Here is a 22,344-nt window from a genome sequence, read left to right as displayed (position 1 = left end):
AATAGTGAAGCACCCTTTGCAATTTTTTCTTAAAAGGTTTTATTATACTCACAAGAGTTGGTAGACAAAAAGCATATAATACAAATTATCAGAACGTCAGGTTCCTGCCCGACCCGGGTTTCGCTGTATCGCTTCCTCAGGGGCATCCCCTGAGGAAGCGATACAGCGAAACCCGGGTCGGGCAGGAACCTGACGTTCTGATAATTTGTATTATATGCTTTTTGTCTACCAACTCTTGTGAGTATAATAAAACCTTTTAAGAAAAAATTGCAAAGGGTGCTTCACTATTCTGCCTATCCCATTTAAACCCTTAGAGGAGGAGATCTTTTGAAGATTGGATCCTTTGGGTGTTGGGAGAAAGGGGCTCATCCTCTGCCATCCACGTTTATCGGGAGACTTGGTCCAGAGCAGCGCGGTTCCAAAACCCTTCATATTGTATTCACCAGTGTGTATGACCTACCACACTACTCCGGGACCAGCAGCAGCGCAAGTAATTTGTCGGTGTTGGGACACAGGACTGACTTTTTATTTTGCTTTTATACCAAAACTGATGCAGAATGAATTAGAATGATTCTCTAACTCTGCTGGGCAGAACAATAGTAATCCTATATTTTTTTCAATCATTCAATGTTTTATTTTTATTACAAATTGTTTAATGAAATTACTCTTTTTTACAGATATGTCTGTACCATGTTCTTTTTGAAGAGTTGGAAAACAGCAAAAATCTAATTATAAAAAAAATCCTAGATTTGGTACTAAACTTACTTCAGAACTTAAAGGTGAGGCTGGATATTAAATTTTAGATATGCATATACCAGTATATATATGTATACAGTATTTTATACAAAAGTGTCCATAGCCTTCAAGTACAGTAAGTACCAAGCAGTACCTATTATCTGCATTTATTACCTAGCATAGAGGAGAGACATGTAAAGAGATGCCAACAAGTCACACAGGCAGGAACACCACAGTGATAGGATACATACTGTATATATGGAGCCAGGGGCTGGCGTGGGGAGCTAAGAGGCCACACTCAGTATAATGCTGAAGATGGACTCTCCTTAGCAAAGCTCTGTTAGTCCTCGTGCACACTACCGTAATGCAAAATACGCACACCTTCTGTGTGCAATCCGCAGTTTTCTCACTCCCATTACTAGAAATTACTATTTTTGTCCGCAATATGGACAAGAATAGGACATGTTCAATAATTTGTGGAACTGACACTTTTTTTTTTTGCAGACCCTTAGAAATGAATGGGTCCTTGAGCAATCAGCAAAAAGGGTGAATCAGACACATGCAAAATACGGTTGTGTGCATGTGGACTTAAAGTATTAACCCCTTCTATCCCGGGCCAGTTTTTGCCCTTCTGCCCAGGCCATTTTTTGCATGTGTCCCTTACTATGTGGTAATAACTTTGGAACGCTTTTAGTTATCCAAGCCATTCTGAGATTGTTTTCTCGTGACACATTGTAATTTATAGATGAAAAAACAAAACAAAAAACTGGAGACCGCACGTCCAAGGTGGTGGAATTTAATCCGGATGCAACGTTTCGGCCCAAATAGCCTTTGTCAAGCATGACAAAGGCTATTTGGGCCAAAACGCTGCATCCAGATTAAATTCTACCACCTTGGACATGCTGTCTCCAGTTTTTCATTTAGTTTTTTCATCTATTTGATCTACATACTGTTAGGGGGCTTTTTACCACCCCTTGGAGACGTGCACCCACCACATTGATATCAAGGAGTGCTGTTCATCCCTACATTGTACTTTATGACACTCATAAATTTGAGTCAATATAGTTCACCTTTATTTATTTTAAAAAATCCCACATTTACCAAAAAATTTTAAAAATTTGCAATCTTCAAAATTTCTAATTCTCTGCTTTTAAAACAGAAAGTGATACCTCATAAAAATATTTATTACTTAACATTCCCCATATGTCTACTTTATGTTGGCATCATTTTGTAAATGTCATTTTATTTTTTGGGGACGTTAGAAGGCTTAGAATTTTAGAAGCAATTCTAAAAAAATTTAAGAAAATTTCCAAAACCCACTTTTTAAGGACCAGTTCAGGTCTGAAGTTACTTTGTGGGGCTTACATAATATAAACTACTTTGTGGGGCTTACATGATAGAAACTACACCCCTCAAGTTACTCAAAACTGATTTTACAAACTTTGTTAACCCTTGGTTAACAAGAATTAAAGTAAAATGGATATGAAATTTCTAAATTTCGCTTTTTTGGCAGATTTTCCATTTTAATAAAAAAAATTCTTTAACACATCAAGGGTTAACAGCCAAAAAAACTCAATATTTATTACCCTAATTCTGTGGTTTACAGAAACACCCCACCTGTGGTTGTAAACTGATGTAACGGTCCACGGCAGGGCGCAGAAGGAAAGGAACACCGTATGGTTTTTAGAAGGCAGATTTTGCTGGACTGGTTTTTAGACACTATGTCCGATTTGAAGCCCCCCTACAGTAGAAACTCCCAAAATTGACCCCATTTTGGAAACAAAAAATGGCTGTTTTGGCACCGTTTATATTTTTTACAACGTTCATCTGACAGGTTTTAATAGAGCAGGTTGTTATGGACGCGGCAATACCTAATATGTATACTTTTTCTTATTTATTTAAGTTTTACACAATAATAGCATTTTTGAAACAAATAAAATTATGTTTTAGTGTCTCCATAGTCTGAGACCTTTTTTTTTTTTTTGACCGATTGTCTTAGGTAGGGGCTCATTATATGCGGGGTGAGATAATGGTTTTATTGGTTCTATTTTAGGGGCATACGCCTTTTTGAGCGCTTGGTGTTGCACTTTAAGTGATGTTAAGTGACAAAAAATAGCTTTTTTGGCACAGTTTTTTTTTTTTTTTACGGTGTTCACCTGAGGAGTTAGGTCATGTGATGTTTTTATAGAGCAGGTTGTTACATACATGGCGATAACTAATAAGTCAACTTTTTTAAATTTATTTCACTTTAACACAAAAAAATTTTGAAGCAAAAAAAATCATATTTTAGTGTCTCAATTGTCTGAGACGATTGTCTTAGCTAGAGTCTCCTTTTTTGCTGGATGATGTGACTGTATGATTGATACTATTTTGGGGGCATACGCCTTTTTGATCGCTTAGTGTTGCAATGTTTGTGATGTAAGGTGACAAAAAATGTTTTTTTCTGGCACTGTTTTAATTTTTTAATTTTTTTACTGTGTTCACCTGAGGGGTTAAGTCATGTGATATTTTTATAGAGCTGGTTGTTATTGACGCGGCAATATCTAATATTTCACTTTAACACAATAATTGCATTTTTGAAACCAAAAAAATGATGTTTTAGTGTCTCCATGTTCTGAGAGCTATAGTTTTTTTTATTTTTTGGGTGATTGTCTTATAAAGGGGCTCTTTTTTTGCGGGATGAGGTGACAGTTTGATTGGTACCATTTTGAAAGGCATATTCCTTTTGATTGCTTGGTGTTGCACTTTTTGTAATGTAAGGTGACAAAAATGGCATTTTTTTAAACAGTTTTTATTTTATTTTTTTACGGTGTTTATCGAACGGGGCGGATCATGTGATATATTTATAGAGACCGTCGTTATGGATTTGGAAATGCCTTATATGTGTGGTTTTTTTTCTTCAAATTTTTAATATAAAATCAGGGGAAAGGGGCGTTTTTTTCTTTTTTTACTTGAAAAGTAATTTTTTTTTAATTAAAAACGATTTTTTTTTTACTTTTTTTTTAAAACTTTATTTCTGTTTCACTCTGGGACTTTAACCTTTGGGAGTCTGATCCCCTCTGCAATGCATTACAATACATCTGTATTGTAATGCAGTGCCTTTTAGTGTATTACACAGAGTAATACACTAACAGGTTGCCTAGGAGACCCAGCCCCAGGCTGGATCTCCTCGGCACCCGTAGAAGGCAGATCCCGATGCCGTGCAAGGCACTGGGCAGCCTCTGCATGGCATGAGGTTACCTTCTCACCCATTGGGTCCCCACCACAGCAGAGCGGGGACTCGATGGGCTCCCTCACCCGCCGCATTTACCTTCTATGCCGGGGTCAGCGCTGATCGTGGCATAGAAGGGGTTAATCCGCCGGCATCGGCTCGTACAGCGATGCCGGCAGATACAGCAGGGGCCCGGCTATCAGGGACTGCCGGGCCCCTGCAGTGATCTGGCGCAGACCGCTCTAGGGCCCGCCCGATTACCATGACATAATAGTACGTCAAAATGTGGGAACGCACCTGCCGCCATGACGTACTATTATGTGATATGTCGGGAAGGGGTTAAGGAGACTGCAAAGGAGACCCTTTACACTCTTTTCTAGTAACACATTGCTCAAAGTATATTTAAAAAATGCTTCACATCCTTTTCCCTACACTATATTAAAAATAAACCTGAACATGTACAGTTCAGATCTCAGACCGGGGACAGCCGAATAAGATCATCAGACATCGATCATACAATTGCTGGTGCATGCACGGCATATCACAGTCATGCACTGGAACAGTGAAACCAGAGGGAGTGGCAACAGAGGAGGCGAAGCTGTGTTCCAGTGGGCTAGGCCACCACCTTGGTGCTCTGAGCATCTCAGTAGCATGGTAATATATAAAATAAGCATAAATTTGATTCCAACAGAATTGCAGTAATTGCAGCAAAAAAAGGGGTCTTTGCACTCACAGACAGCAGGCCTACAGTTCATCATTGTGATAGATTCTCTTTAAGTCTGCAATAACAGTTTTAGGCTGTAGCATAGGCTATGATTCAGGTGTGAAAAAATTGCTATTTTGCAACATCAGTATGTACAGTACACATGTGAAATGGAGGTTCAGTTAGGAACCTCTATGACAAATTCCTTCAACAATGCAAGATAAAATAGTGTGGTGGCCTAGTCTCAGTGCTGCAGGGGTTTCCCATGCAGGGAAGAGCAGAAGCTTAGCTGCCTTATGACAGTTAGACTCCTGCTATAGCTGCCTGGATCGGCAGAACTGCTGAACCCAGCTGTTTAACCCCCTTAGATGCTGTGGTCAATAGCAACCAGAGAATCTACATGGTTTCAGAGGGAGGGTGCTCCCTCTGTCAGCCAAGGGTATCTCTGAAAGGCACTGCCTGCTAGACTGCCTGCTAGTTTCCTACTGACAGTATAATACACTGCACTATATAAGTAATACAGTGTATTATGTGAGCATTCAGAGAATCACATGTCAATATCCTTTTGTTGGACTATTAAGTGGTAAAATGAAGAATGAAACAAAGTTTTATTAAAAAAAAAAAATCTCTGTTACAACTGGTCAATTTACCTGTTTTGGTCACTTTACTTCTACCAAAAAATGTAATAAAAAGTAACAATATAACATGTAACCTGCTTATTTAGCAGATGAAGCAGGGTGTTTTTTGGTACATATGGGAGATATTTTTATCTTCTACCAGGCCATTCACTTAAGTAGGTGGCTATACCTCACAAGGCATAATACAGAGCTTATAACTACAGCCCTGAAGAAATCTCTTCTTGCCGAAGAAAACCTACCCTTACTTTGTCACCAGTTCCGCCCCTCTCCCTTATCTAGAATATCCAGTAGTCTGACTATAGTTATGATAAAGACTTATTATGACCTCATCAATTTACATAATTCCTCCGATTCGGTTTCATCTTTAACCCCTTTATGACCAAGCTATTTTTCACCTTTGTGACCAAGCCTAATTTTGCAAATCTGACATGTGTCAATTTACATGCTAATAACTTTAGAATGCTTTTACATATCCAAGCCATTCTGACATTGTTTTCTCATGACATCTTCTACTTGATGTTAGCGGTAAATTTGGGTCAATATGTTTTACCTTTATATTATAAAAAAATCCAAAATGTACCGAAAATTTTTAAAAAATGGCAATTTTCAAAATTTCAATTTCTGTGCATTACAGACAGATAGTGATACCTCATTAAATAGTTATTACTTAACATTCTCTATATGTCTTTTATGTTGGCATCATTTTGAAAATTACATTTTACTTTTTAGGACGTTAGAAGTAATTTTTCTAATTTTCTATAAAATATTCAAAACCGACTTTTTCAAGGAGCAATTTAGTTCTAAAGTCACTATAAGGTCCTTACATAATAGAAACCACACATAAATAACTGCATTTTAGAAACTACTATACACTCCTCAAATTATTCAAAACTGGTTTCACAAACTAGGGTAACCTTTTAGTTGTTCCACAATAAATAAAAGAAAATGGAGGTGAAATTAAAAACTTTCAGTTTTTGTGCAGATTTTTAATTGTAATCATATTTTTCCCATGACACAGCAAGGGTTAACAGCAAAATAAATCTCAATATTTATTACCCTGATTCTGCAGTTTACAAAAACACCCCATATGTAGTCATTAACAGTGTGGGCACACGGCAGGTCTGAGAAGGAAAAAAAGCAACATATGGGGTTTGGAAAGCAGATTTTGTTGCAATGGTTTTTGAGTGTCGTGTCACATTTAAAGGCACACTAAGGCACTCCTACAGTAGAAACCCCCAAAAAGTGAAAGTACACTTTGACCTCACAGGCATTTCATAGAATTTAGAAACACTTGGCTGTGAAAATGAAAAATTACATTTTTTACAAGAAAAAGTCGCTTTTGGCCCAAATTTTTCACTTCCACAAGGGATAACAGGAGAAAATGCACTGCATAATTTGTTACCCATTTTCTCCTGAACTCAGCAACACCCCATATGTGTTCGTACATTTCTGTATGTGCAGACAGCAGAGTTCAAAAGGAAAAGAGAAACATCTGCATTTTCTAACATGGAATTTGCGGAACTAGATTTTAAGGACCATAACTTTTTTATTTTTTGTTGACTGAGCTGTTTAAGGTCTTCTTTTTTGCAAGATGGGCTGTAGTTTTTATTGGTACCATTTTTTGTTACATATGGCTTTTTGTTCATTTTTTTTTTTTTTCAGGAGGTGAAGTGGGCAAAAATTGCAATTCTGTCAGTGTTTTTTTTTTTTTGTTTTTTTTTTATGGGGTTCTCAATGTGGTATATTTGATATGGTATTGTTATTCCTTATTGACACAGTCAGTGTTCAGTCAATGTTTTCCACCAGTGATTATGAGCCAAAACCAGGTGTGGCTCTACACACAGAACAGGAGCAGATCTTTCCTTTATACCTTATCTCTGTGTAGGTTCCAGTCCTGGATTTGGCTTACAACCACTAATGGAAATGACTGACCAAAACACTGACGTGTGAATAAGGATTTATTCTGTCGGTTTATATGGTTATGGCGATACGAAATTTATATTGTTTTTTCATGTTCTACCACTTTTATATCATAAAATCACTTTTTATTAAACATAATTTTATTTTTATTTTTTTTGCATTACCTAATCTAAGACCCATAGAAACATAGAATGTGTCGGCAGATAAGAACCATTTGACCCATGTAGTCTGCCCAATATACTGAATACTATGAATAGCCCCTGGCCCTATCTTATATGAAGGATGGCTTTATGCTTATCCTATGCATGCTTAAACTCCTTCACTGTATTTGCAGATACCACTTCTGCAGGAAGGCTATTCCATGCATCCACTACTCTCTCAGTAAAGTAATACTTCCTGATATTACTTTTAAAACTTTGCCCCTCTAATTTAAAACTATGTCCTCTTGTAGCAGTTTTTCTTCTTTTAAATATTCTCTCCTCTTTTACCTTGTTGATTCCCTTTATGTATTTAAAAGTTTCTATCATATCCCCTCTGTCTCGTTTTTCTTCCAAGCTATACATGTTAAGGTCCTTTAATCTTTCCTGGTAAGTCTTATCCTGCAATCCATGTACTAGTTTAAAAAATACAAAAGGCTGCGCTCACCTGATATATCATGTAATGGAAGCAAGGACTGTGCTTGGAAAAGGCACCAAGTAGAAGACTGTATAAAACAAAAAGAGGGGGATCCAGCTTCCAAAAAAGATAATGTTCTTTATTCCAATGACACACAGAATTTAACAATCCAACATATCAAACAGGTCTAGGCGTTTCTGATACTCTAATACAGACCCTTAATCATGACAAACATGAATAAGGATCTGTATTAGAGTATCGGAAATACGTAGACCTGTTTGCTATGTTGGATTTTTTAATTCTGTGTGTCATTGGAATAAAGAACATTATCTTTTTTGGAAGCTGGGACCCCCTCTTGATTTTTTAGACATGTACTAGTTTAGTAGCTCTTCTCTGAACTCTCTCCAAAGTATCAATATCCTTCTGGAGATATTGTCTCAATACTCCAAATGAGGTCTCACTAGTGCTCTGTATAGCGGCATGAGCACCTCCCTCTTTATACTGGTAATGCCTCTCCCTATACACCCAAGCATTCCGCTAGCATTTCCTGCTGCTCTATGACATTGTCTGCCTACCTTTAAGTCTTCTGAAATAATGACCCCTAAATCCCTTTCCTCAGATACTGAGGTTAGGACTGTATCACTGATTTTATATTCTGCTCTTGGGTTTTTACGCCCCAGGTGCATTATCTTGCACTTATCAACATTCAATTTTAGTTGCCAGATTTTTGACCATTCATCTAGTTTTCCTAAATCCTTTTCCATTTGGTGTATCCCTCCAGGAACATCAACCCTGTTACAAATCTTTGTGTCATCAGAAAAAAGACACACCTTACCATCGAGGCCTTTTGCAATTTCGCTGATAAAGATATTAAACAATATGGGTCCCAGAATAAATCCCTGAGGTACCCCACTAGTAACAAGACCATGGTCTGAATATACTCCATTGACTACAACCCTCTGTTGTCTGTCCCTCAGCCACTGCCTAATCCATTCAACAATATGGGAGTCCAAGCACAAAGACTGCAATTTATTGATAAGTCTTCTATGTGGGACAGTATAAAAAGCCTTACTAAAGTCTAGATAAGTGATGTCTACTGCACCTCCGCCATCTATAATTTTAGTCACCCAATCAAAAAAATCAATAAGATTAGTTTGATCTCCCTGAAGTAAACCCATGCTGTTTTTCATCTTTCAATCTATGGGATTTTAGATGTTCCACAATCCTTTCCTTAAGTATGGTTTCCATTAATTTCCGGCTTTTTTTACTGACTGAGCTCATTTCTCTTCTGCCTGTGCTTTAGAAGCTCATATAACTTGTTTGGCCTCTCTCTGCCTTATCTTATAAATTTGCCTGTCATCCTGTTTTTTTTTTTTATAATTACTAAATGCTATCTTTTTGTTTTTAATGATTTTGGCCACTTCTGTTGAGTACCACAGTGGTCTCTTCCTTTTGTTGCTGTTACTGACAAGCCTAATGCAATTATCTGTTGCCTTCAATAGTGCCACTTTTAAGTAGTCCCATTTCTCCTGGACTCCATTGAAACTGTTCCAATCTGATAGGGACTCGTATACCACTAATCTAATTTTAGAAAAGTCAGTTTTTTCTAAAATCTAAAACTTTTGTTTTTGTGTGGTGTGACTCAGTCACTGTACTTAAAGTAAACCACACTGGTGATCACTAGATCCCAAGCTTTCCCCTACAGTAATATTAGATACCAATTCCCATTTGTGAATACTAAATCTAAAATGGCCTCCTTCCGGGTTGGCTCCTCAACTACTTGCTGTAGAGATAATCCCAGTAGGGAATTTAGAATATCTGTACTCCTGGCAGAACTAACTATTTTGGTTTTCCAGTTTACATCAGGAAGATCAAAGTCTCCCATAATGATAACTTCCCCTTTCAATTTCATTTTTGCTATTTCCTCAACTAGTAGATCATCTAATTCTTTGACTTGGCTAGGTGGTCTATATATCACACCTACACGAGTTACCTTATGATTATCAAGCTGCAAGGTAACCCAAACTGACTCTAAATTGGTCTCGCTAACTTGTATTAAATTCGATTTTATGCTATCTTTCACATACAGGGCCACCCCTCCCCCTTTCTTGCCTTCTCTGTCTTTCCTATATAGAGAGAACCCTGGTATTGTTATATCCCATTCATTACTCCCATTGAATCATGTCTCAGTAACAGCCACTAAATCTATATTCTCAGATGCCATTATAGACTCATTGATCTTATTCCCTAAACTGCGAGCATTTGTAGACAAGACTCTGAGCTTCTCATTTGTTAACCTATGTGCTACTGGCATCTTCTGGCATTGTTCCGGGGGGCAGACTAATTCCTTAATGTGCATCTTCCTGTCATGCTGAAGGTTATGCACAGGCAAAACTGCAGAGAATGAAACAGTTGATGCAATCTCCCGTATATTATTTCCAAGTGTGTGAAAAGCTTCCTTCACCTTTGAAACCTCATTGCAAGCCAGATCATTTGTCCCAAGATGGACAATAACATCCACCTCCCTTTCCTGCTTTGCTTGCCTAACAATATTAAGGATACATCGTCTATCCCTCCTAGTGGTAGCACCAGGGAGACATCTCACAACACCATTTTCCTCAAACTTCACACCTCTTATGATAGAATCGCCCACCAACAGCTGCTTACTATCAGTCATCACCTAATTATTTTTGTCTTTGGCTGCAGTCTTGCATACTTTAGGCATGAAAGATGATTGTTCCTTACCCATTATTTCCTGCTGCATTATGGAGAGCTGTCTACAGATCAGACAGCATCCAAACCTCCGAAGAGTGGAACCTGAAATAAAAGCACAACAATTCCTGCACAGAACCAGGCCTGCCATTTTAAAGAGGGGAAAGATTTAAAACAAACAAATCTTACTTTTTTAGATTGTATCCACCTCCAGATTACCTCCTGAATATCTCCAATGCACTTATGAAAGCAGCACTTTGAAAATGCAGCAAGCTAAAATTAGGCAAGCTAATACTATGTGGCTATATATACACACACTCCCACAAAAGCTCCTCCCCCAACAACACAGATGTATTGTAATGCATTGTAAAGGGGATCAGGCCCCCAATAGTTGAAGTCCCACAGTGGGACAAAAAATAAAAAAAGTTACAAAAATTAAGTTTTACAAAATAAAAAATGTAAGTTTCAAGTAAAAAAAAAAAGCGTCCTTTTCCCAAAATAGTTTAAAAAAAATTATAAAAAAATAGGGAAAAAGAGAAAAGTAGAAATATTAGGTATTGCCACATCCGTATCGACTGGCTCTATAAAAATATCACATGATCCACTTTGTCAGGTAAACGCCGTAAAAAATAAAAATAAAAACAGTGCCAAAGCAGCCATTTTTGGTCACCTTGCCTCACAAAAAATGTAATACCAAGCGATCAAAAAGTCTTATGTACCCCAAAATGGTACCAATTAAACCGTCATCTCAACCTGCAAAAAGTTAGACCCTACCTAAGACAATCACCCAAAAAACAAACATATGGCTCTCAGAAAATGGCAACACAAAAACAAAATTTTATTCTGTTCAAAAAGGCTTTCACTGTGTAAAACTTAACAAAAATAAAAATAATAGACACATTGGGTATTGCCGCTTCCGTAATAACCTGCTCTATAAAAATATCACATTATATGCCCCCTCAGGTGAAAGCAGTAAAAAAAACAGCCTTTTTTTTGCCTTGCCTCACAAAAAGTTTAATACCAAGAGATCAAAAAGTTTTATGAACCCCAAAATGGTACCAATGAAAACATCATATCATCCTGCAAAAAATTAGCCCCCACATAAGACAATCACTTAAAAAATAAAAAACGAGGGCTCCTGTAAACCAATCCATCACAATAATTTGCGCTGAAAAAGCCATGTGGCGCTCCTTTCGTTCTGAATCGTGCCATGTGCCCCCACAGCAGTTTACCACCACATATGGGGTGTTGCCGTATTCAGTACAAAGTGGGTAACAAATTATGGGGTGTTTTTTCTCCTGTTACCTCTTGTGAAAATGAAAAATTTGGGGCTAAAGCAACATTTTATTGGAAGAAAGGAAACTTTTCATTTTCATAGCCAAGTGTTTTCAAATTCCTTAAAACGCTTAGGGGGTCAAAGTGCTCCATACCACCTTAATATATTCTTTAAGGGGTGTAGTTTCCAAAATGGGGTAATTTTTTGAGGGTTTCCACTGTAGGGGTACGTCAGAGTCTCTTCAAATACAAAATGGTGCCTAAAAACTATTCTAGCAAAATCTGCCTCCAAAATCCATATGGCGCTCCTTTCTTTCTAACCACTGCCACGTGCTCATAAAGCAGTTTACCGCCACATATGGGGTATTTCTGTAAACTGCAGAATCAGAGTAATATATATATAGTGCTTTATTTTGCTGTTAACCCTTGCTGTGTTGCAAGAAAAAATTCATTCTAGTGGAACACCTCAAGGGTTAACAAAGTTTGTAACATCAGTGTTGAATAATTTGATGGGTGTGGTTTCTAAAATGGGGTCAGTGTGGTTTCTAAAATGGGGTCATTTTTTGGGTGGGTTCTATTACATAAGTCTCCTCTATCACTTTAGAACTGAAATGGTGCTTAAAAAAATGGTTTTGGAAATTTTGTTAAATTTTAAAAATTGCTTCTAAACTTCTAAGCCTTCTAACGGCCTTAAAAAAAAAAAAATTACATTTACAAAATGATGCCAACATAAAGTAGACGTACGGGGAATGTTAAGTAATAAATATTTTATGAGGTATCGCTTTCTATTTTAACAGCAGAGAAATAGAAATTTGGAAAATTGAAAATTTTTCAAAACTTTTGGTAAATTTGGGATTTTTTTCATAAATAAAGGTGAAATATATTGACTCAAATTTATGACTGTCATGAAGTACAATGTGTCATGAGAAAACAATCTCAGAATGGCTTGGATAAGTAAGAGCGTTCCAAAGTTATTACCACAAAAAGTGACGCATGTTAGATTTGCAAAAATCTGGCTGGGATTTAAGGTGAAGTGTCTCGGTACTGAAGCGGTTAACTGTAATAACAGACAGATGAAAATGTGTAGTTTTGAACCACAATAATGACTTTAGGTCAACCACAGAAGAAGTAACAGCCCAATTAAGTATTATATTTCTGTGTCACTGGTGCAAAGGAGCTGTATTGCAGTCACATAAATGCCTACAGGTCGACCACAGACTTATAAAAAAATAAAATAAAAGCCTAACACTGTCCCTCACTGCAGCAGCATCCTGTCCCTACATTAGTCAGAGCAGAATGGTGGCGTACCACGTGATCCGGCATTTATGCATGCAGGGTCACATGGTGCGCTGGCCAATCAAAGCCATGCCAATACTAGGCATGACTATGATGGCTTCCAAGTGCCCACAGCTTGCACGCTTGTTAATTGGCTGCGCTGAAGCCTTTCAAGAAGCTTTATTTTAACTTTGCACAATGAACACAGACTTTGGGGCCAATGTCCGTGTTCGGGTACCCGGACACCGTAATGTTCAGTACGAACCCGAACTGGGGTTCGCTCATCCCTATTTGGAATACATTTCTCCTTATATAACTATGTAATATTTTACTAAATATCATGAGTTGAAAAGGTACACATAATGATGCCCCATGCAGAATATGCTTTATGGAAGCATGCATATAGATTTAAAGGTGTCTAATTTGTTTTTCATGAAAGTGAATGTGTCTCTACCTCCATAATATTTTACAAAATTCATTCCATTGAAAACTTGTCAACTTGAATACATGCAGTAAATGTGTTTTACAGAAAAGGGCCATAAAACAGTACACTGATGAACTGAACACCATTTTACATGATATGGGCAGACCTAAAACTGTTACCATAGACTTTGTCGAAGAAGCCATTGGAGATCAGTTGGACGATGCACTGAAATGGTAGGTTTTGGTGCTAAGTGTAAAAATAAAATAACAAAAAGCGTTTTTTTTCCAGTATACCTCATTTTAGTAATTACTGTATGTTGTATTTTTTCTTAACTAGGCTTGGTTTAAAAAAATTGAGGTCCTGATTCATTTTATTGATTGATTTGTTGATAACATTCTGTGATAAATATCAAAAAACGTATGAACTTGTGCATAATCAGATAAAAGTAAAGTGGTAAATGATTGGCTGAATGCACTTCCCAGAGTAACTATACTGTATCTCTGGTAAGTGTAACATTTTTATGAATAAAGTTAGTGGGTATACTGTAAAGATCCTATTAGAAGGCCAGATATTTTTTTCATTAACAAGGAGCAATTCATGATTTGGCGAGTCTTTTGCTTTCAAAAGGATTTCAGTTACAAAAAACAATATTTGCTAGATATTTTTTTCTGTTTAATCGTTACTGAAATTGATGTTGTTCAGCCCTAGAGCATATAGGCCGCTTTTACAAAGTCTTTGGTCAGTGTTTGATCAGAGATTTCCATCAAAGATTGTGAGCCAAAACCAGGAGCAAATCAAAAACACAGAACAAGTGCAAATGTTTCCGTTATGGGATGTTCTGTACAGGAAAGTTCTATTCTTTGTCTCTTAGAACATCGAGCTATTATGTTTAAGCAGGTAAAAAAAATCCACTTTTGGTGAACTGATTTTTATTGGCTGGCCTGCACAATAGCAAGAATGAATACAACTTCTGTGTTGATCTACTGGGCATGTATAACCACCAGTCCTGGATACATTAGATGGAAATTCTGAGTGGAAATGAAGAGAACACCAGGGACCGCATTATCAAAATTGTAACAGCAATATCTAAAGAGAAAAAAAAAGTGTGTGTGTGTATGTGTATATATATATATATATATATATATATATATATATATATACAAACCGGATTCCAAAAAAGTTGGGACACTAAACAAATTGTGAATAAAAACTGAATGCAATGATGTGGAGATGGCAAATGTCAATATTGTATTTGTAATAGAACGTAGATGACAGATCAAACGTTTAATCCGAGTAAATGTATCATTTTAAAGGAAAAATACGTTGATTCCAATTTTCACGGTGTCAACAAATCCCAAAAAAGTTGGGACAAGTAGCAATAAGAGGCTGAAAAAAGTAAATTTGAGCATAACGAAGTGCTGGAAGACCAATTAACAGTAATTAGTCAATTGGCAACATGATTGGGTATAAAAAGAGCTTCTCAGAGTGGCAGTGTCTCTCAGAAGCCAAGATGGGTAGAGGATCACCAATTCCCACAATGTTGCGCAAAAAGATAGTGGAGCAATATCAGAAAGGTGTTACCCAGCGAAAAATTGCAAAGACTTTGCATCTATCATCATCAACTGTGAATAACATCATCCGAAGATTCAAAGAATCTGGAACAATCTCTGTGCGTAAGGGTCAAGGCCGTAAAACCATACTGGATGCCCGTGATCTCCGTGCCCTTTAAACGACACTGCACCACAAACAGGAATGCTACTGTAGGGGAAATCACAGAATGGGCTCAGGAATACTTCCAGAAACCATTGTCAGTGAACACAATCCACCGTGCCATCCGCCGTTGCCAGCTGAAACTCTACAGTGCAAAGAAGAAGCCATTTCTAAGCAAGATCCACAAGCTCAGGCGTTTTCACTGGGCCAGGGATCATTTAAAATGGAGTGTGGCAAAATGGAAGACAGTTCTGTGGTCAGAGGAGTCACGATTCGAAGTTCTTTTTGGAAATCTGGGACGCCATGTCATCCGGACCAAAGAGGACAAGGATAACCCAAGTTGTTATCAACGCTCAGTTCAGAAGCCTGCATCTCTGATGGTATGGGGTTGCATGAGTGCGTGTGGCATGGGCAGCTTGCATGTCTGGAAAGGCACCATCAATGCAGAAGGCCCAAGACGATTGAACAGTTTGAGGCCTGTATTAGACAAGAATGGGAGAGCATTCCTATTTCTAAACTTGAGAAACTGGTCTCCTCGGTCCCCAGACGTCTGTTGAGTGTTGTAAGAAGAAGGGGAGATGCCACACAGTGATGAAAATGGCCTTGTCCCAACTTTTTTGGGATTTGTTGACACCATGAAATTCTGATTCAACATATTTTCCCCTTAAAATGGTACATTTTCTCAGTTTAAACGTTTGTTCCGTGATTTATGTTCTATTCTGAATAAAATATTAGAAGTTGGCACCTCCACATCATTGCATTCAGTTTTTATTCACGATTTGTATAGTGTCCCAACTTTTTTGGAATCCGGTTTGTATATTATTTTTTTTTGGCCTTAACCCTTTAAATATCTTTTGTATTTGTTACAATTGTTAAATGTATAGGTATCTTGGGGGTGGTCAGAATTATTATAAAAGCAACTGATAGAAATGCATGATCTTTTAGGTATCGGGGTAAGAAACAACGTCCGTTCAATGAGAAAACAATGGAAAAATTTATGGAAGACAGCCAAAAGAAAAGCTTGAAAGATTCCATTTTGACACCTAATTTTAAGAAGTGCACCATGAAAGAAGCAAAAATAAAGGTGAGGTATTAATTGTTATTTGCTTTTTAAATAATTTTTATACATTACTCCCCTAATTCCTAATATACATTGCTCCTTCAAATTTTTTTTTTTTGCTATTTTGTGAAATTTGATTAGTAAAGTAAGCTGATATTGTAGTGTACAGTATGTTTTCTATTAAAAAAAATATACTTAAATCAATCAATAAACAAAAAAAATATATACATACAGTAAATAAATTTGTGAATCATTTTTACTCCTCTGTTCTGCGAAGTCCAGAGATTTTGTACGGTTCTCTAAATTCTCAGTAGTTAACAAAAACTGTTTATGTCCTTACATGTGCACATTTTCTATTTTGGCTGGTGGCAAGTGCATCAAAATGCCACCGATTGACCTTTATACAAGCATATGCTGATATGGATTGTTTTTTGGATGTAATAAAAAATTTACAGTGGACCAACCTCTCCCCTAATAATGGTGTCCATACACATTAGATACAAGCAGGTTGATGGCTGAACAACCATTGAATGAACAATCATCCGGGGAGCTATCATTTCAGCCATTTCCTTACTGGCTATTGCAGTAACCCTGCTTTCACACCTGAGCGTTTCTGAGACGCGCGTTTTGTCGCGCGTTTTACGCGCGTTTTCTATGCGCGTTTTTTGCAATAGTAAACGCGCGTTTGACGCGCGTTTGTGTGATTAACTGCAGTGTCCTATGGCCACAAACGCGCGTCAAAACGCCCCAAAGAGGCTCAAGAACTTGTTTGAGCGTAGGGCGTTTTTCAGCGCGTTCAAACGCGCTGTAAAACGCTCAAGTGAGAACCAGGGCCATAGGGAAGCATTGGTTTTCATGTGTTGAGCGTTTTACAGCGCGTTTGAACGCGCTGTAAAGCGCTCAGGTGTGAACTTAGGGTAAGACAAGGGATGAAATCGCTTTCTTTCTTCCGACTTTTGGATGAAAATTTAAAACGTGTGAATTCCATTATTCCATTCAGATAATGACAGTATGTCATTGGTTGAATAAAATTATAATTTGCTGTCAATTTTAACCCAACAAACTATATTTTTGGTTGGTCTGTTTTAATCAACTTTAGAGTAATGTGTGTGACCATCTTAGGGCTGTGGAGGAGATTGCTGCATGTAATTGCAGCAGTCTCCTTCACTGACGAGCAGACACTTGTCAGGAAGAAACACTTCCTTCCTGACAATCGTCATCTAAATCTACCAGTGTAATACTGCCCTTAAACATATGTTTCTTCTATCAGACAGTGTGTTCCTATTGATAGATAACACTGATGTTAGTGGCATATGGCTTTTTTGCTGTCACTTTTATATGGTGCGTAAATATTAGAGTTGAGTGAAGCAAGCTTCGAATACTTAATCCGAAGTCGCTTTGTTCAAAACTTTTGAATAATACTGTACAGAGATTCGTCTCCATACAGTATTAGAATGTATGGGCTCCGATGAGCCAAAGTAATTTTTTTGAGAAGTCGCACGTGACTTTGTTGAATAATTTTGGTAGTTGATTTTTATAGTGGAAAACCACCAGTCAGAAACAAAGCAGAGTTCTTCTTTTCAAGTTTTAAAGTGGTTTTCCACTTTAAAAATCAACTACCGAAGTTATTCAGTGAAGTCACGTGCAACCCTTCATGTTAACCCATCATGTTAAAAATGCAATGCATTCTGCAGGAAGCATGGTGCAGGGTAGTATTTGCTGAGCTGATTGATATATAGTTTTATGAGAAAAGATTAAATATAAGTTGCAATGTATATACTGTATTTAAACCTCTATTCATTCTAGGGCTAGGAGTCCAGTAGGCGATCAGGCTCAGTGATTGATAGTCTTCGACATATAGCTGAACATAAAGAGAGAGCTGAGTATCAATCATTGAGTAGAACTACCCACTGAACTCCTAACCTTATGTTTGCCCCCTATATTTAATCGCTTTCCGGCTAATGCCGCGTGCACCTCAAAAACATTTCTATAATCTACCCTTTCTTACTGTGGGGAAAAAAACAACTTATTGTTGCCCTGATCCATTTCCATCTTGATTACTGTCACTCAATACTAATTATTCTACCCTCACAAGACTTTCACCTGTCCAATCTATCCTGAAAGCAGCAGCCAGGCTGATATATTTAACTTCTACTCCAATAATAATTAGTATTTATATAGCGCCTTTGGGCGCACGCTCTCAGAATTAACTAAATCGGCAGCCAAATAGTTATAGATGTTATTATTACCCACCAATTGATGGGTCTCATTTTATCAACCTCGAAAGGATGAAGGGCTGAGTTGACCCTGCCAGGATTTGAACTGGCAGGGTCCTCCTCCCTCATTAGCCCACACAGCTATCTCCCAATGCCTCTGTCTTGAGCCAGTCATTGCACTGGTTGCCCATAAAGTATAAGATTCAATTTAAACTGCTCATTCTCACCCACAAAGGTCTCCACGGTGCTGCTAGCTCCTAATCTCCTCCCTCATTTCTCTTTACCATCCTGCTCATGCTCTCTCCGTTCAGCTAATGAATACTAACATCCACCATAATCCGAACCTTTTACTCCTGTCTTCAAGACTTTTCTCGAGCTGCGCCATTTCTCTAGAATGCCCTACCCGAAGCTATTATGTTAATTCACAACATCCACAGTTTTAGGAACATCCTAAAAACACATCTCTTTAGGTTGGCCTTCCACATCCGCTAATCTAACTCTTCTGCATTCAGCTCCCCCCACATCATTCTTCTGCACCTGATCCATCATCAAATATCCATACCCCATGCACTCAGAAGCACTACAGATACCAACTGGTGACGGGCTCATGCAGCTTTATATCTATTGTACAAAACAAGCACTTGTTACCTTCTGGTTCACCCCTATCGCATAATAGATTGTAAGCTCGTGTGTGGAGGACCCTCATTCCTCTTGTTTTGATTGTTGACATGTTATTTATGACTCTGTTTGCACATGAACTCTGCAGAATATGTTGGCACTACAGTATAAAAATAAAGAGTATTATTAGTATAACCCAAGTAGATGGGGCTTTCTGCTTCTGTCTATGTTCACTGTATTGTTTGTGAATTCGAATCTGCTGATGGATGGGGGTGCCAAGTGTTAGGCCCCCAGTGATCTTATATTGATGATTTATCCTGAATATACAGTGGCATGCCAAAGTTTGGGAACCCCTGATCACAGTTAATGTTATTGTCAACAGTTAAGGCTACTTTCACACTATCGTTTTTGCTGGATCCGGCAGGGTTCAGCAAAAACGCTTCCGTTACTGATAATACAACCATCTGCATCCATTATAAACGTATCCGGTTGTATTATATTTAACATTGCCAAGACGGATCCGTCATGAACTCAATTGAAAGTCATTGGGGACAGATCAGTTTTCTATTGTGGCAGAGAAAACGGATCTGTCCCCATTGACTTGCATTGGAAGCTTTGCTTCGCATCCCAGGACAGAAAACAAACTACAACGGTATGGGAACGCAACTAAACGGAATGGAATGCATTTTCCATGTAGATGGACCTCAAAAGAACAGTGCATGCAAGGCCTAGGAATCTCACAGAATAAGAAGACCTTTGCAAGGAAGAATGGATGAAAAGCCATCAAAAAAGAGTTGAAAGACTCTTGGCTGGCTAATAAAATAAAAAAAGTGTTTACAAACTATGATACTTGCCAAATGGGGTTCTGCTACTAGGTACTAACCATGCAAGGTGCCTAAACTTTTGTTTCAGACCCTTTTCTTTTTGTATTATTTTGAAAATGTAACAGTAATTTTTACCAGGGGTGCCCAAACTTTTGCATGACACTGTAGGTGATCAGTATATATAGGCTGGAAAACCCCTTTAAGTCCTGTTTCACATCTGCGTTGTTATTGAGATCCGGCAGATCCTTTTTGTCCCCATGCTTTCTAAATGGAAAGAGATCTGTTTAGGATGCATGTCTTCCATTCCGTCAGCATTCCATTTTGTGACCGGACACAAAACCGCTGCAAGCTGTTTTTTGTCTGGTCATAAAAATGGAAAAAAAACGGATTGGTCACTGAAAACAATGTAAGTCAATGGTGACAGATCCGTTTTTTAAGGAGCGTAAAAAAACATCCATTACCCATTGACTTTTAATGTATTTAGTGACAGATCAGTTTTTTTCCATTTTGATTTCACACAACTGCATCCTAACTGAACGGATGTAACCTGATGTGCAAAATCAAAACAAATTACGTTTTGAGAGCCTCTGCCGGATCTCAATACCAGAATTAACAATGCAAGTGTGAAACAGGCCTAAGCCCTTTGCAAAAACTGATGTACAGTTACATCATCTACAGAAGAAGTGTATGGAGCAGGCTCATGGGCTGAGCCCGCTCCATAAGCGGCAGGTGCTGACTATGTTATATAGCTGACACCCACCTGCAATGATTGGAATTGGAGATAACTCTGATCCTGGTCATTTAACCACTTGGGTGCCACAGTCATTACATGACTGGACAAATTGATTCTGTAGAATCTTTTCGCTCATCTCTATTAGCAACCATGGCTTATGAGTAGTTAGCCAGTTGCAGTATATTGTATAAGCAATTAAATGATTGTATGTTTAAAATCAAAGTAAAAAAGTAAAACATAATTTTTTTTAAAAAAGCTAAAAAAAATAAAATAGTTAAATGTAAATATACCATGCTGCTCTCTCTTATTTCCTGTGATATTATGTCCATGGGTATATCAGTGCAGCAAGCTTAATAGGTGAGTGTCTGTGTAACAAGGTGGGTGAGAGGAGCTATAAACTCGCTGGGTGTTGTTAGAGGCAATACTGGAACTGTGGCACAGAAAGGACAAGAGCATCATGGGTTTGGTTGGATAGAGAAACAAGAAATGCTACTTATAGGTTTTGAATAAACCTGAGTGATTGGTTTACATGATGAAAACAGGTCAGGAGAGTGCAAATTAGAAGAAAAAAAAACATGTGGAGGATGTACATGAGGTAAGCAACTATATGAGCATAACTGTTAAAAATGCCAGTAATCTCAGAAAACCCCATTAAGAACCCAGCATTTGAAAAGCCATAACACTGAGCTTGTTTTTATGGAAGGAGTTGCATTTATTTATACCATTTTACAGTACAAGCAATAATTGAATAACAATTTTTTGGGGGAATGATGTAAAAAAGTTGCATTTCTGACATTGTTTTTTGGATGTGCTTTATCGATTTTCATAATTTTCCCTCATTTATACTATATTGGCATAATAAAAAAAATACTTAAAAAGATATTTTATGTCAGGAAGTTTCCAACAGTCATCAACATAGCTTTACAAGGGCTTATTACTGTTGGAGTTCCTGTTTTCATTACTCTCGATGTGCAATATATAAACTTGATTGATTCATTAGCTTTTATTTCTTTTTTTTTTCGATTTAGCATGTAAATTTGTTTTCTCTTAGTCCTGTCAGCAGAACAACATAAAGATGTGTCCTTCCATATCCTGAGATCTGTGGTGCAAAGTGACCTGGTGCGAAAAAAGCATGATTTGCAACACTGTAGGGAAACGCATATATTTATTTATGTGTAGCCAGTAGTTGTAATCTGAAAAATGAAAATTTTACTTAACACAGAAATATAGAAGATATATGGGGATGTAGCAAGCAAAATTATTTGGGCAAGCGGCCTTCTGCACAGATTTTCAAACTGACCCATTTCCTGACTTTGGCCATTTTCAGATGGGCATAATATGAGTGGTTTTTTTTTGTGTGCCCATAACACAACATCTAGACCTCTTGAAGTTTACCTGAACCTGATTTACTGCACTATATTGATCTAATTCTAGTCCAGATATGGCAGGAGGTCTGGGTGCTGGGTGCATAACAGTGATGAGCGGCAGGGGCAATATTCGAATTCGTGAATATTTGGGTGAATATTCGTCATATATTCGCGAATTCGAGAATTCATGATCTCCAGTCATTATTTTCTTGATTGTGAAAATCGGTAATCGGTAAAATACGCGATATGAAAATTTGCGATCAACACTACTCCTAAAGTCAAAGATATTGCAGCCTTCTCATTGGCCC

General features: G+C 37.7%; 1 protein-coding gene across 2 annotated transcripts in view; it reads left to right on the top strand.

Moving 5' to 3' along the window:
* The window catches only part of LOC120990317, a 563,944-nt gene that overhangs the window by 503,938 nt on the left and 37,662 nt on the right, over window positions 1–22,344 (top strand). For both annotated transcript variants that reach the window (XM_040419049.1, XM_040419048.1), the window contains exons 18-20: window positions 678–779; window positions 13,614–13,741; window positions 16,164–16,302. In XM_040419049.1, coding sequence (XP_040274983.1) covers window positions 678–779; window positions 13,614–13,741; window positions 16,164–16,302 — 369 coding nt within the window. The remainder of the gene's footprint in view (window positions 1–677; window positions 780–13,613; window positions 13,742–16,163; window positions 16,303–22,344) is intronic.

This window comes from Bufo bufo, chromosome 2, assembly GCF_905171765.1.
Source record: "Bufo bufo chromosome 2, aBufBuf1.1, whole genome shotgun sequence".
NCBI lineage: Eukaryota > Metazoa > Chordata > Amphibia > Anura > Bufonidae > Bufo > Bufo bufo.
This window is presented reverse-complemented; position numbering and strand designations above follow the sequence as displayed.